Genomic DNA, 17732 nt, shown 5'->3' on the forward strand with positions numbered 1-17732 from the left:
ATGTCAGCGTTGTGACGACTTTAAAGACGAACACCCTGGAGCCTGGGTAATTGGTTAAAGCCGGTTTAAAAACAGTAGTGCCATGTTTACGTTGTCGTTGTTTGAAAACAACAGGAAAGCCCTGTTTTACCGCCACACGCCGCAGAAAGGCTAGGAGGGAATTATTTCAACGCTGTTCTTATAACGCCTTATATTGTAGCTCTAAAAGACAAATCAGAATCAGCAAAAAAAAAAAAATATTAATAATAATAATTATCGCCAGTTCAAAGATTTCACAAGAAAACAACAGAGAGTCTAGAATTGGCTAACACTCTCCACTTTTATGGTGCCAGTGTAATACATTAAAACAAGTGCAGCTGTTAGGAATTAATTATATTGGTCTGGAGTTTATCTAGAGGTGGGAATTTACCTCTGGGTTTTCTCACCCTTTCATTAAGTTTGGGTCATATGGAGATGCGTGAGTGTGCTTCTGATTCATCCCAGCTAGACTATATTTGGTAGGTGACGGTTATGTGCGTGTCCATGACTTAATTTCAGTTCAGATATGAGCTATTCGAAAGTATAAACGCCACTGTACGATGATAAGACACTCTATAACGAAACCTAAGAAACAGAGAAGCCAAAGACGACCAGGAGACAACAAAACTATAATGGTTAGCCTTATAACACATCAGATTATCGACAATGCAAAGATACACCAAGCTCTGCAGCTGGAGGAGAATTCAGTCTTCTGGAGAAACACAAGTCGTGTGATTCAGTGTGTACAGCCTTCATGGGTTATAAGGTAATCACGACTACTCAATTAAAAGAGAGGAAAGAAAATAGACGATTCACTGAAAACAAAACTATGAGGAGTCTAAACTAGAATAAGAACAGTGTACAATCATACAGTCAAGGTTGTGTTTACCTTCTGGCAGAGCTGAAAGATTTATTTACTTCTGCTCAACACCTAAGCCTGCTTGAGCAATACCCTCTGTACTCACAGCAATACCCTCCCCCCGTGACGCTTTTTACCAAGAAACCTAAACTGAAAGCAGCGTTAGAGAGGTGGGCCCGAGAGGCAACATGGCATCTGAAGTGTTTTACCTCAGATCATCTGTCCCAGGCAGAAGAACGAAGCAGGAAACAACCAGAGGCTCTCCTCGTGTTGGAGACGCAACAGCAGCTCAGCGTCGGGACAACTTCCAGCATCAACCCAGGGCGCTCATTTCTCCCCCTCCACCCCCTGAAGTTGAGCTCGATCAGTCCTGCGCGGTGGTTTCCGGGAGCGCCTGGCTGCTCCGGTACTTCCGCGGTCATAAAACAACAACAAACAGGCTGAGCGTCCAAAGTTCCGCCGCGCAGCCGCGGCGCTCGGCTGTGGGGAGGAGACGGAGCGGAGCGGGGAAGTGGCGTGGGCACCCACGGTGACGTACGATCTGCGGTCCCCGGTGGAGCTGCGGGCCCGAGGCGCGCATCACATCAGCGGCGAGAAAATAAATAAAACAACAATAACAACAACCCTGAAGCCAAAAGTGAAAGAGGCTTGACGGGACACACAAACGAGAGGGGCTGCAGTACCTGCGAGTGTTCTGCGACTGCGCAACAAGTGAAAACAGAGCGCTCACATTTCCCTCACATAAGGCTTTTTAAAATAAATTCAAACCATACAGTCAGTCAACTGATCGTCACGAGTTTGTTCTTTTCAACGCGTTAGGCGTATACAATAAAAGTAAATGTTTTAAAAAAAGAGTGTTTTTGAGTTGTAGTCTGTCAGACAGACACAACGGGGATTTCCAATGACGTCAGAGGTGAATTTTTGTTGTGTTTTTTTTTTCACATCTTTTTTTAACCCTACACTGCTCTGACGAACCTGATTGGTAACACTTGAGTATAATACTTTCCACCCAACCACGTTTTTTCCCCCTTCTTTATTAAAAAGCCATTTAGGGGAAAGGGGGCGTGTTTCCGTGTTGAAGATAGGATGAGAAGAATTTCCTCAATCACCTGATAAATTCAAAAACTCACAATGATAGGGCATTTTCATTTGCCATAACAGCATAAATTCCTTTTTTTCTTCCTTCAACTCTTCTTCCTATGTCATTCTTTAAACGAGAAGTTTGAATTAAACTAATTTGGGATAAAATTATTAATAAATGTGGCTCAAAATAACATACACAGAATCTATGTTTGAACAAAACGAGAAGGAAAAGCACCGAAACAAGACTACAATGCGCAAGAGCTGTAAACATGTACATGTAAACAAGAAACCCTTAAAAAGAATTCCTAAAAAAAGGAACAATAATATATCAACACACAAAGGATACAAAAATTCAACAGAATATGATGCAACATCCTATGTGTTCACACAAACTCTTTATCAAGGCACGAAAAGAGGCAACAATACATGATTTGAGTAGGTTTGGTTAAAATATGTGGACTGATAAGAAGAGGTGACAAGTCATCTGAATAATGATCAAAAGACAGACACACAATAATAAAATATAAAAACAAAACAATGAAATCCAAATTCAATTCAATGTTCTTCAGATTTTTTATCTATAGGGCTTATTGTTTCATAGACGGTCTAATAAAGAGGAGAGTTTTGTATTTAGCCAAATTAAGTTGAATATACCATGAATTGGTTTGTTGTTGTTGTTGTTGTTGTTGTTGCTAAACTCAGTTAAAATCACCCACCCGGGAACCTTCCATTTCTACACCCACACTACATTATATGACATTTGCAGTTATAAAGCAAAATATAGAACATGTGATCCTTGATGTCACAAAGCAGTAGTCAGACTGTAAGCCCCACTCTTGTTCATATAAATGGGAAAAATTAATGAACACAGACAATATATTTAAAAAAAAGGGGTGGGGGGTGGGGTTATGGGAATCAAGTCATAAAATTCCAAGAATTATTTCTTTAAACTCGTTAAAGTTAAACTTTAGTATTTAATATTTAAATATTTTTAGCACACCAGCAACAAATCATCGCACGACCCCCACTTTGGGAACCCCTGCCCTAAACTATATTTTACCCTGGGCCCTGTCCGACGTTTTGCCAGCTCTGATGTAACGACTAAATGTTTGAGTATGGATGATATAAAAGGGTGGATTAGTTTCAGGTGGTGACAGATAGTAGTTGGAAGTTTGTCTGTTTGTATCTGGAAGTCCCACAGGATCTTAGCTCTGTCATTCTCCACCACCTTGGGAGGTGACTCTCATTTTGACCTGGGGAACAGATGCTTCTGTACACTGTACCAGCCACTTGGTTATGGCGTTCCACGTTTTCCTACCCTGCTATTATCCTACTTTTCTTTCCTGCTACTTTCTTGTATTCTCAAGACCATTGCTCGAGAAGACAAGTTACTAGCAGGAAAGTATACAGTATTTTTCGACATTACAGTCAGGCAGTTTCGTAGACTGCTCAGGGGTCCGATTCAGCACAAGACCTTTCACTAATGGTTTCAGTTCAGAAGTTTGTCACGTCTGAAAACTCTCAGATTAATAAAGACCAACAGCAACAACGTGTGTTAGTCAGAGCTTCCTCTTTTTGACTTTATCGGTGCTGTGTTATGACTTCCTGCGTCAGGTCTGTTTTATTTGGTACCTGTGTTTGTAGCTGTGATCATAAAAAGGTTCCTGTTCGCTAAATGTTTCTACCGCCCCCTGCTGGCCGAGTTGAACAAAACCTTTTACGTAAAGCAACGTAAACTTTAAAAAGATAATCAAGAGAGTAATCCCTAATACCACGATTCACTTTAAGATCTGGAATATACAGATGGTTTCTGGTAAAAACAACAACAACAAAACACTAAAATAAATCCCAATTACTGTTCTCATTCATTTTTGGTTGAAAGCAGTTCAGTAATGACTAAATATTGTAGAAAACTGTATTTAAACCACTTTGTAAACTGTTTGCCATTGGTTTCTGTCAAGGTGAAATAGTAGGTCTTCATAGAAATCTTAGTCAGACTGATCAAGAGGAATATGTAATAAAACGCTCTTTATTGTGCAACCAGGAAGCAGAAGTGAGCGAGGTTGATGGGACGGCTCTGAGCAGTTTCACTTCTCTCTCCACCAAGTGTTACAAACTGTGAGATGAACGTGGGGGAATGAGAGGGTTTTTACTCCACTGAGACCCTGTCATGACAGCTGAATGATGAGCGAGCAGAACAAATCCCAAAGGGTGAGTAGTTCCCCTCTTTCTTTCAAAAGAAAAGAAAAATCCCTTTGGTCCTCTAACAAGTGTGACTTTGTGGTAGAAGGGTTGATCGTTTTTTGTTTTGTTTCTTTTTTAATAATAAAAAAGTCATCCTTTTCAACTGTTATTACTATGAACAGCCCTATAGTCAATAGAGCGCTATCTCAAAAAAGGTTCAGCCTATGTTCTGATGGTGGAGCTATTTATTACAAGTGATTTGTTTTGAGTCAGATTTTTACGTTGAGTGCTGTGGATGCTGGAAAAAAACAAAAGAATATGACTTCCTGTTTACAGAGTGATATACAGGAGGTAACATAGCATGTAAAAGGTTTGGGCAGGTTTGTTTACAATAGAAAAGAAAAATAACACTAAAACGAATAACCTAAACAAATGTTCTTCCGTGACCCAGAGAAGACAGGTATGATGTTTGCTCCCCCGACCTGGGACTTTTCTGAGAAGTGCTCTAACCACATCTGCTTAAAATGGGGGATGAGTTGGAAATGAACATAAACCTCCACCTAAAGGCTTAAGTACATATGGTATGCCCACTAACGGGAACCGCTATTGTGTAATTACTAGAAATGTTATTGAGGGTGTGGGAATAGCTACGGTACTTTAAAGTGTGTTTCTGTGAAAGAGGACTTAAAGGATCCTCAGAGTTGTTTCCCTGGTTCTGAAGTGAAATAAACAGAATGAAAACGACTGAACGATAGGCAAGAAAAAGAAACAGCTATACCGCGTGTGCGGAGGTACTTTAATTATTAAGTTCTTGCGTTACCAACTTTCCCCACATTTGACTATATTAAAAGGGACACTTTGACTTGGCTGTTTCCTCTTCTTTGGCTACAGTTTACAGGTAACACCGTGTTTGGGGTCACTGCGTCCCTGGAGGGCACACGTTTTGATATTTACTTGTTTGAATTTGAGTGAAGCAGCTATCAAAGTCACAGCTATTATTTACAACTGACCAAAAAGGCGGAAACAGCAAAAAAAAAAAAAAAAAAAAGTCCAAACTATCATAGAGTGTCTATCAGAAACCTACAGAGCGTTTTATGAAGGCTGTATCAACAGTACATGTATTTTAAAAAACCCTTCGTGTCTGCATATTGTGATCAGTAGGGATGCGATTTGTTAGACATACGTATTTTTATTTTGGCCAACTTCAGTAGATATTCAGCTTGTTGATTTCCAACTGTCTATTGGTAAGAGGAATAACAATAACGCCCCCTCCCCCAAAAGAAACACAACATTTACAAAGGGTCTGTTCTTGTTCATTTTGTTATACCCTTGTCAATAATCAGCTGGATCAAAACGTGTCTCGTTTAGGTGAGCAGGTCATGCTATCTGAAAAGTAGACCTATACTGACTTGTTTTAGATTGCACTCCGCTGAGCATTTTATGAGCCTCTGTCGTAATCCCGCGGTGCGGCGTTTGGCTTACCTGCTGAGACACGTCGAAATGCTGGCTCAGTGGCGGCCTTCGATATCAAACAGGAGTCCGGGAGGCTGTCGATAACTCCACAAGCTCAAACCAAAACACAACAGACAAGCCATACCTGCACATGGCATTGCCATGGAAACCAGTTATTTGTTTACCCCGTGGTAACTGGGATGGGACATTTAACATGTGCTCACATGATCCACAAATGCATAGAAAAATGGTTGTATGGTTTATATGGCTTTGCTTCTCTTCTGTTCTTGGATTTCTTTAGGGATCATGCGTTGCTATTAAAATCTATCAACCTAATTTATGTTGTCAGACATGGGCTGTTTAAGGAGGTTTGTGAGTCTACAGGTCTAAGTAAAGAATACAAATATAGGGGCATGTAAGCACAAACATGTCATGAAGGCTTTATTTTTAAAAATTAGGTCACAAAATATCTTTTAAAGTTGTTGTTTTTCCACAAAGATTAATTTTCCATTGGGTGCGGCGGCCTTACCATGCCGTTTTAGTCCTGACAAAGGAACCTGAAAAAGTTGAGAGGTTTCATACCCACAGTACTTCCTATATAACCTACTTATAATCTGCCAGAGAGAAACCTGGATATGTCCCACCGACAGCTCATATTTACTATCGGCAGGTCACTCATAGTTATTTTTTGTTCAGAGGTCACATGTTGCAGAAGAGTTAGAAGGCCTATCAAATGAAATAACATGTATTCTAAACTCTTTGGAAAGAGAATCCATTCATAGAAAATTACAAGATGTGAGCATTTTTGTCCATATAGAGACATATTTCATTGAAATACTCACTAAACCAATGCATCATTACTTATTTTCTTCAATGCTATTATTACCGATTGGTTTCAAATCACTTGGTGAACTTCTTCGAACAATATAAATATATACATGTGTTAAAACATCAACCATATCCCACAAAAAAGGCTGTTGAATGCTTATCTATATTAACAATAATGTAAAAAAAAAACAACCTGAAAACATCATCTGTAAGGGAAAAGATCCACATGTTCTCACATAAGAGGCTCTAAACATGCAGATGTACCCTGGAGTTGGAATTGATTTTTCTGGACATGTCTCCAGTGAAACATGGCGCTGCTCAGTTGTCCTGCTCCAGTGGTGATTAAGGACTCTCAGCTGGAGGGCTGGGATGTGATCGGCTCCGGAGGATTCGGACAGATCTACAAAGCCAGGCACCAGGAGTGGTGCTGCGACGTGGCCATCAAGCTGCTTCATTATGACAATGGGTGAGTGGCGAAACGACAGGGTCTGATCGGCGGAGCTGTCATGTACGGTTTTACTGACGGTGACACACCTGCCACCACAGGACCAGCAAGGCGTTGCTGCGCGAACTGGAGATGATGCGTCAAGGATCCAGCCCTTATGTCCTTCACGTGCACGGGATTTTTCAGGGGCGACCGCCTTCTTCAGGATCCTCCGCTCAGCTGGGGTTGGTCATGGAGTTCATGGAGAGAGGATCTCTGCTCAACCTCCAGGTAGGCAGCTGGTCCAAGCCCAGTTATCTCAACAGCTTTGAAGGTTTGACCGTCGACATGAAATCTTATGGCAGGTTTTTTTTTTTTTTTTTTTTTATTGAGCCGTGTGGCTTGAGGAGATCTGTTTCGCAACTTTCACAAAGCCTTGATTGGGCTCAGGCACCAACGGTGGTTTAGCTTCAAAGCGTAACGAGGTCATGAAGAAACAGCAGTTACTGGAACAGATGTGGCGTGGGTGCCGCTTCAAAGTTCAACGTTTCCCCATGTTTAGTTCAAAACAGCAACTTCCTTACAATTGAACAGAAGACAGACGGAGAAAGGGAGCTGAAAGAGTCAGAAATAAACAATGCGTTCAGTATAGTGCTGTCGAACCACATCTGTAGAAACAGTGGAAAAAAAAAAATCAACAACCATGTCTTCTCTTTTATCAGCAAACATTACAAGGACCCCCGCCCTGGCCGCTGGCTTTCAGACTGACCCACCAGATCGCTCTGGGTATTAACTTCCTCCACAGTCTCTCCCCTGCCGTGCTGCACTTGGACCTGAAACCCAGCAATGTGCTGCTGGACCTGGATTTGAACGCCAAGGTAAGAGATTCTGGCTAGAGTACCATACATTTAAACCCTTATATGAACTTGGAAAACAAAAACAAAACAACAAACAAGCAGAAAATATGTTTTTCTTTCCCACTTTTTCGTTAAAACAAAGATCTGCTGCGTAGCTACTTTCTAACTCCAAAACTAATGACAAAAACACAAAGAAGAATCCAACGTTGACTCGAGCCTTATTCAAACCAAACAGGTCCACAAGCAGAAAGTCCACAATCCAGAGAAACAAGGCAAAGGTCAGGATCTAGTAAACCACAAATCCAATAAGAGATAATCCAGAGGACAGTCCAGAAACGGGCAGGGGTCAAAGTCTTGAGAGAGAATCCACAAGACTACAACAGATATCCCGAGACAACGAGGCAGAGCCGGTGTGCTGACAGAGGTCGAGACAAAGTCGCACAGAGGAGGGTGAAACAACGTTAATGACAATGGAAGACATAGGTTTTAGGAATGAAAGTGTCCAAAAGAAGGCATCTATTGTGTCAGCGGGTGCTGAGAGCAAGTCATTTCCCCCTGGGATCATTAAAGTATGGCTGAGTCTGAGTCTGAGAGGGAAAGAATGTGAAACTCTGGCATTTTACAAGGTTTTGGCTAAACAGAGGTGTGTTTGGCTGTGGAGATGCAGGCAGGACTGGTGGAGCAGAGACCGAGTTTATTTATAACTTCAGGAAGTCAAGGACAACTTTTGAATATACCAGCACCTGTCATCCCAACTCCAAAAGGCAAGAGAGTCGTCGCAATCATTTTTCATACAGGGAGCAGATTAGAATGCGCTGGCAGCCGCAGAAATTCAAGTGAAAACCCCTTTGGGATGCCGAGTTCAGGACTGTGCACAAATTGTTCACGGCCGCTACGTCCCTCATTCAAACGGTTCCTATATGAGCCGTCTTGAGTAGACGTCTAATATCTAATTTTCCCTCCACTGATCAGTGCTGTCTTGCAAGTGCTAACTGATAACTTTGCCTCAAACATGCATAAGATCCGCCTTGGTGAATTGGATTCAGGACCACAAGTGGAAGTGGCTCCAATGGGTCTTGGAAAGATCAGAGTTAGGACAGATCTGAGCGTCCCTACTGGTTCCTTGTTCTGCAATGGAAAAGGAGCCTTACCTCTGGTGTTCAACGGTCTGTTGGAACTGCACTGTAATGTGTGGACTTTTTAGAGAACTCGATATTCAGCCTGACATGGTGTTGCGTTTTAAAAGGTTTACTTAGAAATAAAGCAAGGCCTGAAGCTGACAGATCTTCATGGGCTTGACAAGGTTTGTGGTCAAATCATCAGCTAGACAGTTAAAAACTGGACAGATTAGGCGTTCCTATGGGACAATGACCGCTAACATTAAAACTGGTTTTGGAATAGATAAAATAGGCTAACGTGGCTTCTGGGATGCCGTTCTCAGAGCCCTGACCTCAACCTTGACCTCAAATTTGTGACCAGGAACCAGCCACGTTTAAGGAAGCGTACTATTTCAGCCAGGGAGATTGGTCAGATATCCAGCCAGAACTATACCACAAGGTTTTTGACCGGTTACAAAAAGCGAATGGTTGAGGCGCAACCTTCCAAGGGAACTTTGACCAAAAACTGGCAGGGCTGTACTGTATGCAAATATTTAACCCTGAGAGGAGCAGAGTCACACTAAATTAAATAAACTCATCATTGGAACTGTACATGCATGGTATATGTTCTTTATGCTTTAAACTTGTTTACTTCCAAAATCAATGGCAACTCAATCGGAAGAAATTGGTTTTGTGAACTCTAACAGCAAACAGGCTTAAATTGGAGGCAACTGGACTTTCACTTAGTTCTTTCTGAAAATGTTTCAACACGTATCAAAGGAGTCTTTGTCAATTCTGGCGGCTGTCAGTTGAGCAACCTGTAGTTGGTGCACTGCTGGTTTAAAGGACATGGAGGCCTATCCTCCCAGGCACATTCTAAGCCAGATACAAATCAGTCACCCACCCGTCACTGTCCTGGGTTGTTGTCGTTGCTTTTCAATAATTTTTTTTACAAACCTATCCGTAATTCTACCAACAAAAACACCCCTTTAAATAAATTTGTTATGTGCCATAATGAAAAATATTAAAGTCTAAATATTATGACATGATTGCACTAATATCTTCTCTACCCCATCCTGGTTTTCTTGCCCCTGCCCTCCTCATCTCTAGCTCACAGATTTCGGTCTCGCCAGGTTCTCCAACAGCGTCTCACGAGCTTCTAAGAAGAACAACACAGACGAAGGGGGGACTTTCAGCTACATGCCTCCAGAGGCGTTTGAAATTTCATACGATCCCACACGGGCCTCTGATATCTACAGGTAGAAAAGCACTGGAGCAGCCTTAATCTCTATGAATGAGTGAAAATGTTACTCTTACTTAGTGTTGCACAGTTAAACAGTCAACAGTCAGTTTTATTTATTCAAAAGGAAATAATACGGACAAAGCATAAAATCTGCCAGCGCAATGCCGCACGTGTATGCTGAATCTGCGTTCAGTCCTGGTAGGAAGTGAAAAATATGAGGAAACGTGACGGATAAGCTCATTTACTGCATTGAATTAAAGCACTCATGTGATTTCCTCTTTTGGTAAAATGGGTGGACAACCACCTCTGGGCTCCATTCTCTCCATTTCTGGTTATAATGTTACTAACTCTACTAGAAGGAGAGTGGCAGCAGCAGTAATTTGTAACTCTCCGCTCTTCCTTTTCCAGCTACGGCATACTGCTGTGGTCCATCGTCACAGGGAAACAACCCTACGCAAGTAAGTCGCTGACTTGTTAAAGTGCTGACTCATGTTTTTTTTGTCAGAGTTCCCTTTTAGTCCTAGAAGGCCTGGAACAACAATGGACATTTGCTTTTATGATTTTCCAAACTTGGGTTTGGAAAAATGTTTGAGAAACTTTTGCCTTTTCTCATCTGTAAGGATAACGTTTAGTAACTTTGAGTTTTTAATTTAATAAACAGTTTTAACCTTTTAGCCCTACATATGAAGCTTTTTTTTTTTACTTTGGTTCCAGCTTATTTATGTACTTTTCTTCAGAGGACTGAAAACTGTTACATCTTACGCTGGGCTGACATTTTGTGCTTTGAACTGAAAGGGTGAAAGAAAGCTTTCAGTTTCTCTGCTCCTTTTCCTTGAAACGCCATCCGATCTGAACTGAAACTGTTGAAACCGTAGTACACCTCCATTCTAGCTTGAGAAACCGACGATGGAAATCCTGTGGACAGTGCTTCTGTTTCAAGTCTTAAATTGTTGCCTATTTACGCCGTTACTGTAATAAGAACTGCCGGATTTTAATTTGTCAAAGGGTTCACATTATATGTTTTTATTCTTGTCTGCGCGTTTTTTTGTCCATGGCAACATGTGCCTGCTACCTTTTTTTTTTTGACCTGGTAATCCCTGCGAAAGTGGTCTCGATCTTCAATATAAAAAATTAAAATACGGACCGAATTTGAACTCATTTAAAAATGAAAAAAAGAAAATCTTTCGCTACAGTTTTTTTTTCCGTCTCTAAAAGGCATTTCCTTTATGCGCAATCGACGTTGACATTCTGTGTTTACCATTATCTATCCTCTACTCTGTTTTCATCTAACAGACAGGCTGAGTGCATACACACAGATTTTTAAAACATTAGGTTTACCACAGAGTGTTTTTTTTGTTTTTTTAAAGTTAACAAACCTTTGACTGTAATCTCTTACTGTTCCTGCAGATGCCAGGTCCCCCATCGTGCGACTCCGCATCCCGCAGGGAGACCGCCCGTCTCTGGACGAGATCAGGAATCAGGCTCCGGGAGTGGCAGGACTGACGACACTCATCGACCTCATGCAGAAATGTTGGCACCCAAAGCCCGGTCAGAGGCCTCCCTCCCGCAGTAAGTACAAGTGGAACGCCAATCTTAAACAATTGGATGAAATAAGAAACCCGATTAACACAAATGAATCAATGTCCTGGTTGAATATTTTGTATTACATATAAATAGGGCTGGATGACATATCAACATCAATAAAACAGAAGTCATATTGATTGATATCTATAATTCTCAAAACATAAATTTTAAGTGCAGCCCTGGCCATTTTATGCTGTTGCTTAGAGACCTATTTATAAATAAATAACACGCAAACACTGAATTCCAACTCAGCCCTTTCTTTAACCAACTTTTTAGCAAAACTGCAAGTTTTTAAACAAGAAAAAAAGAACACAGGCTCTCTGAACTCTTTGAAGGGGGCGGAGCTTGTTGACGGAGAGTTCCTAGGTCTGCGTTTGTGATTGGTTGGGAGGTTGTAGTGACTGTAATATATGTAACATGGCTAAAATGCAAAAGGAAGGAAAACTGTTATTCTATTGAACTTTTTATTAACTTTTTTTTCCCTATCATCGATATATGTCTGTCGATCGATATATATTGTTATTGAATTATCGTCCAGCCCTACATGTAAAGCAATGGCAGTACGTTGAATCCGTGAATGCCATAGATGTTTTGTGTAGCTGACATTGCTCTTATGCCGTGTAGGTGATTTTAATAGACGCATCATAATGGACATTAAACATTAACAAAGTGTGCCATTGGTAGTTAATTGAATGAAACATCTGTCCAGAAAGAGGCCAAAGTTAACCAGCGAGATCAAATGGATTAGTTCGAGTATGAAACTTTAATAGAAGGGCTTTTTTTGGGGGGGGGGGGGGGGGGGGCTGGGTGTGCAATTGTTGGATCTGAGACAACTTGGGTTTCTTTTTGCAGTGTGCGCAACTGTGACAGAAGAACTGCACAAGATGCACAAACACACAGTTTATGACGCCGTCCACCAGGTCCTGAAGAAGCTGGTGAGGAGCAGTAACGGCGTTATTTTGATCCTCACATTTTGCCCCAGTCTGACTCAGTCTTTCTCTTCCTCATTCAAGGACCAGCAGGAAGAACAAATCACAGAGGAGATAACCAGGCTCTCCATTACTGAGACTTCAGGTCAGCCTGATTTCATCATTAAACAATCCCTCCCTCCCATCCATCCATCCAATCCATCCATCCATCCATCCATGTCATTTGTTCATTTTATGAAGGTGAGAGTAAAGTAGCAACAGAGATGAATTATTTTGTCTTGTTTTTGTGTAGCGGAGGCCCCGAGATTTCAAGCTGCAAACCATTGTGACAGTGTGCCGACAGGACCGCCACCGGTTCAGGTAGGATTGAAAAAAGTTTGTTGGAGTGACAAAACGCAAGCCTTCCATTTTAAGTGACCCAGTGTCAAATCCAAGATGGGTTTACGAAAAAAAGAAAAAAGAAAAAACTGTTCAAAATCACCGTGACATTGATATGTTTACGAGGAGGAGCAGAGAAAACGAAGAGGGGGGAAAAAAAACACTGTGACGCAAAGTGAAGTCGGGGATATTTTTCTTCGGTTGCAACAACTCGGTCAGTCCTGTGGTGTTGCTACACTGCTGCTTTTTGTCGACATCGCTTCCTTCTTCACTCGGTGGGGATTTTCACAGGAAAGAGTGGCGAACAGTAGAGTAGATGTAAAAGCTATTATAACATCCTTCAAAAGAAAAAAAATGTGATTTAAATAAAATCATGGCCATGAGTCATTTTGGAATTTACTGAAAAACAAAGAGGATTTTGTATGAAAGAGATAATATTTATTTGACATCAGTGTTTTGATCTACTGATCTGATTTCACAAAACTGTACCAATGTCTACTTCTGCCTGTTCTCTGTGGTAATACTTATTTACTTTAGACCCATGGAGTGGTTAACTTGCTTGTAATCAACACTTACCGCATTTGTTTTTATGTCAAACCACGTTTTGTGTAGCATAAACCAATAATACAACTTTATCTTTTTATATTTTAGGAAAGGGCTGGTGATGGGGCAGGAAATCAGAGAGACAACGCAACAGTCAATGGTAAGAAACACACGAATGATCGGGAAAACATTCGGTCAGTAATTCAGAATAATTCATCTGTTACGGCTTCACATGAGATTTTTTTCCTTTTTTTTCCCCAGATGCATCCCCTGGATGGGCAACAAACCTGTGCGATGTTGACCTGGCCGGCCCAGCAACGAACCAGAAAGTGAAGTTGTCCTCTGTAGAACCCATTCAGGCGTCCCACCAAGCTCCTTTATCGTGGGGGCCAACGCACGTCAAAACAGCAAATCGCTCTCAGCTGGATTTAAAGCAACAGCTTTTAAAACAATACCAGGTCAGCGTCTTGTCCTCGACACCAAGCAAAACACAGATTTCTCGAGAGGTTGAGTTGATTACAACGTTTCCCACTGTTATAGAGGCCAGGCCTGTAAATTCAGACTGGGAGTCAGCCATGTTGGCAATACTGAATCCATGAACTGCTAAAGCTCTGGCTGCACAACTCTGCATATTTTATTGAGTTGACAATGTCTCCTCCAGTTTTGAAAACATAATATCAGTTGAATTTCATCAAGAATAACAAAATGCTTCAATACCAATGCTGTGCCAGCAGGTGGCGATCATGACCACTAACTCAGACAGTCCCTGGCTAAGTTTTGTTTTCTGGCAGGGATAACTAGTTATATTGTCTCACATTACTATCATTAAAACTGTAAATCATTACAGATTGTGTACTACTGTCTAAAAGTAGTTTACCAACGCTTAACCTTTACTTGTATGTGAGTATAATGTGATTTAAGGATTTTACTCAGTTACATTTGAAGTCACATCACTTACCGAGTGAATCAAATAAAACGAGAAACAAAAGGAAAATACTGCAAGCAATGGCAGCGATCCAGATCTAGTAATCTAACAAATACACATCGACTACGGCTGAAGATGAGCACCGAGAGGAAGCAGAAAGTTCTCGGTCATACCTAAAGGCCCGGTGTTTAAGATTAAAGTCGTCCAAGGCGAACAATCCAGCCGTCTCTACCGGGAGGACAGAGTAGCTGCTGGACCACACTGCCCTGTTTCTGACATGAAACCAAAATAAACAGGAAGTGCTGGCTCAGCTCGTTCTCAGTCATGTACAGCCTGGACGTTCTGTTTGTGACCTGAGATTTTAGTTTTTAGGCTTTTCCAGACATCACTGATGCTGTTGTCCTGCAGCTCCACCTCAGTTTTCCTCCTGTAGCTGTCTTTCCTTCTCCTTTTCTGCACATCTCACAGCTCTTCTTTATCTCCTGACCAGAAAGCCCTTTTCTTCTCCCTCAGCAAAGATATGATCTCTGGGTTTACCTAGAGCAGGGGTGTCAAACTCATTTTGGTTGAGGGGCCGCATACAGCTTAATGTGATCTCATGAGGGCCACACGAGTTAACTCATTGCGAGATTAAATAGAACTAATAAATGTGGACTTGTTGTTGATTTTTATATTAAGTTAATTTCACTTTTACACAATATATTATGAATAATCTCAGCGTTTTTAAGAAAAGTATGTGCAATTTCAACAATACTTTTACTCAGTTAAACATTTACTTGTGCATTATGCATAAGAACTAATCACAGTGATTATACAATGTTGAAAAACATTTATTCACATTTTTTGGAACTTAAAAACACTGTCCTGCATGATAAAATACATCAAACAGATAAAAATTAAGAAATGATTTGAATTTTTCCACACCTGAAGCTTAATCTGTTAATTAAAACACAGCGCCCCTCGTGGACAATATAGGAACTGCACATTTTCAATTAAAGGAAGTACATGTTTTTTTCAATAATTGTTTTATCATTCTCTTCCTTTTATCTTGTCCACTTGTGAAAGTCAAATCTGATGAGCTCTTTGTGGCATCTTATTGCCACATTGCCAGACAGGACACTGAAATGATAATGCATTTAGCCACAGGGCTGGACTAAATTGTTCGGCGGGCCGGATCCGGCCCGCGGGCCGTATGTTTGACACCCCTGACCTAGAGCGTGCTGTTGGAGAAGCACCTCAGCTTTCAGAAGAGGAACAATGGAGTTGATGTAGTCTTAGATGTATTCTGTTATTGATCCAAGTCCTCCCCATGAGGATCACACGGCTCATCCCACTCCACTGAGTGGGATGAGCCGTCTCTAGTTTTGCAGCTAACATATTGTTTAAATGTGGGGAGGGTATATATAACTAAGAATAAACATAGTAGTAAAACAGAGCCACTGTCACGAGCTGCCAGCTCACATGGAGCTCAGGAGTAGAAAAAAAAGAATCCCTCAGTTATGAAGAAAAGTAGCCACGTGCTTTTTGTAAAGATGTTTAACTTTTGCTGAGTTGTTTGCTGCAGCAGTAGATCTTATATTAAGATAAGGCTGCATTATTCTAGACTGCCTTCAGTGAGCAGAAGTAACAGAGAAGAAAGCCTAAAGGTCACTTTTCCCACCACAGACCTCAAAGAGAAGACTTTGATTTCAAGTCAGCTTCAGACGTTTGAGCATGTCTGGTCAAACCTGAAATTTCTGGGGTTTTTTTATTCTCTGCAGCGTCAGTTTTCCAGCCCTGAGACCTTCCCCTGCCAGCCCTCGTCTCTACCTCGGACCGTCCACATTCAGTGCTCCAATGTGACTGGGATCCAGGTTGGGAACAACAACACCTTGTACGTCCTCCCTGCTGGCTCCTCCGAGAGGAAGAGGCACCCGACGGCGCCGTCCACCGTCAGCTCCCCGCAGCGCTGAGTCGGCCCATTTCATTCCCACTGTCCAGAACTATTTTAAGGTTCCCTTTTGAAATAAAACAGGTTTTGTTTGTGGTTTTTATTTTGTTTTTTTAATGTTAATTATTTATTGCACGAATGGAATTAAATCAGCCTTTCTTTGTAGCTTTTAGTCAGCTTTTGTCTGGAGTATGTTTTACCACCGAGCAAAAAAAACCCCGGCCAGCTTTTTGCACAGTCAGCCTCTTAAATACAGCCAAGACTGCTGATTTTTCTTTTCTTTTCTTTTTTTCTTTTACACCAACTGTGGTCAGAAAATATCTACAGTCAGAGTGCCAACATGCCTTAAAATGCCAGGACTCGGTCTCACTACCGGCTGACGATGATGACAAGAGGTCTGCTTTGAAGCTTTTCAGAAATGCGTTTTTAAGAAATGTGAAGAAGAAAAAAATCTCTTTTTAACAAGTCGTTAATCCTGCAGGAAGGAATAATTTTGTGTGGTAATCTTCTACTCATGCAACGGAATGTTTAAAAGATATTGTTCATAGAAATATTTAAATGTGCTACAGTTGGGTCTGCATTGCATTGTATTGCTTTATTTTTTTTTTACAGGTGTCCTTGGGAACTGCAGGACACGGTTCCTATAACAAATGTTTGTGAAACAGTAATAAAAACTGCCGTGAATTTTTTGAATAATATGCATTACATGGCATGTTGGATTTATGTATTTTACTTATGAGAAGAGTGCTGCAGCTTCAATGAAGTGTTGCAGCAAGGGTGCGTCACTTTTTTTTTATGGTAATGTTCGTCAAAAAGCATGTTCTCTCCTAAAGTTTTGGGATTTTCTTTTCTAAGTTGCGGAAGAAAATGGATTTGGTGTGAGTTTGTTGTTGTGTGGAGGACCTGTGATACGTTCCGTGTCATGTAGAAAGTCAAGCTTTTTTTTTTTTTTTCAGAAAAACCCACAGAGGTGGGTCACCAACTACTGTCACACAATCCAATATGGCTGCTCCGTGTATGGAGCATTGTGAAACAGTGGTGAAAAGCTTTATTTACACTTCCGTTGTAGCTACATGATTTGAACATCTCCAGCCTCTAGAACCATGGTCCTTTTTAATTCTGATGGTACAAGCGAAGCACTGAAGTCAGTCTTTGCGTTCCTTAAAGAAAATCTGTTTACTGTGCTGCTTAAAATCTAATAAATGTTTGTTTCTAGTTTTTGCCCCTTTTATTTTTATTTAATGAAATGATCACATAGTTTAGATTTCATGCAGCAAAATGAAGGATGTCCCCCTTTTGATATTTTCAAAGAATTGGATTATTATTTAAAAAAAATATGTATTTCACTAACGCAACTAAATAAGTAAAAGTCATCCTAAAATATTAATTACACACAAA

At 40.9% G+C, this 17732-nt stretch overlaps 2 protein-coding genes across 4 annotated transcripts in view; one reads left to right on the forward strand and one right to left on the reverse strand.

The window, feature by feature from the left end:
* khnyn (KH and NYN domain containing) overlaps window positions 1-5690 on the reverse strand; it is a 24193-nt gene extending 18503 nt beyond the window's left edge. Inside the window, exon 1 of one of the 3 annotated variants that reach the window (XM_012854438.3) lies at window positions 5627-5690. The gene's annotated coding sequence lies outside the window, so the exon portion shown is untranslated. Of the gene's footprint in view, window positions 1-1086; window positions 1646-5553; window positions 5600-5626 lie in introns of those variants that run through there. The other 2 variants (XM_036146079.1, XM_012854437.3) reach the window with 2 other exon arrangements.
* ripk3 (receptor-interacting serine-threonine kinase 3) lies at window positions 3489-17341 on the forward strand. Its single transcript, XM_036146080.1, has 14 exons — window positions 3489-3574; window positions 4005-4171; window positions 6727-6890; window positions 6971-7139; window positions 7571-7726; window positions 9913-10061; window positions 10454-10503; window positions 11453-11614; window positions 12482-12564; window positions 12643-12703; window positions 12851-12918; window positions 13588-13639; window positions 13741-13937; window positions 16165-17341. Exons 3-14 carry the CDS (start codon window positions 6733-6735, stop codon window positions 16354-16356), a joined length of 1497 nt encoding a protein of 498 aa, XP_036001973.1. The 5' UTR covers window positions 3489-3574; window positions 4005-4171; window positions 6727-6732; the 3' UTR covers window positions 16357-17341.
* Window positions 17342-17732: the final 391 nt, after the last annotated feature.

This window comes from Fundulus heteroclitus, chromosome 14 (assembly GCF_011125445.2).
Source record: "Fundulus heteroclitus isolate FHET01 chromosome 14, MU-UCD_Fhet_4.1, whole genome shotgun sequence".
In the NCBI taxonomy this organism is placed as follows: Eukaryota; Metazoa; Chordata; class Actinopteri; order Cyprinodontiformes; family Fundulidae; genus Fundulus; species Fundulus heteroclitus.

What these genes read in the sequence shown, in the direction of transcription:
- ripk3 (XM_036146080.1), top strand. Translation starts at nt 6,733, where the DNA reads ATGGCGCTGCTCAGTTGTCCTGCTCCAGTGGTGATTAAGGACTCTCAG. An exon ending in CTGCTTCATTATGACAATGG is followed by an intron (nt 6,891 to 6,970) that starts GTGAGTGGCGAA and finishes CTGCCACCACAG; the next exon opens with GACCAGCAAGGCGTTGCTGC. An exon ending in AGGGAAACAACCCTACGCAA is followed by an intron (nt 10,504 to 11,452) that starts GTAAGTCGCTGA and finishes CTGTTCCTGCAG; the next exon opens with ATGCCAGGTCCCCCATCGTG.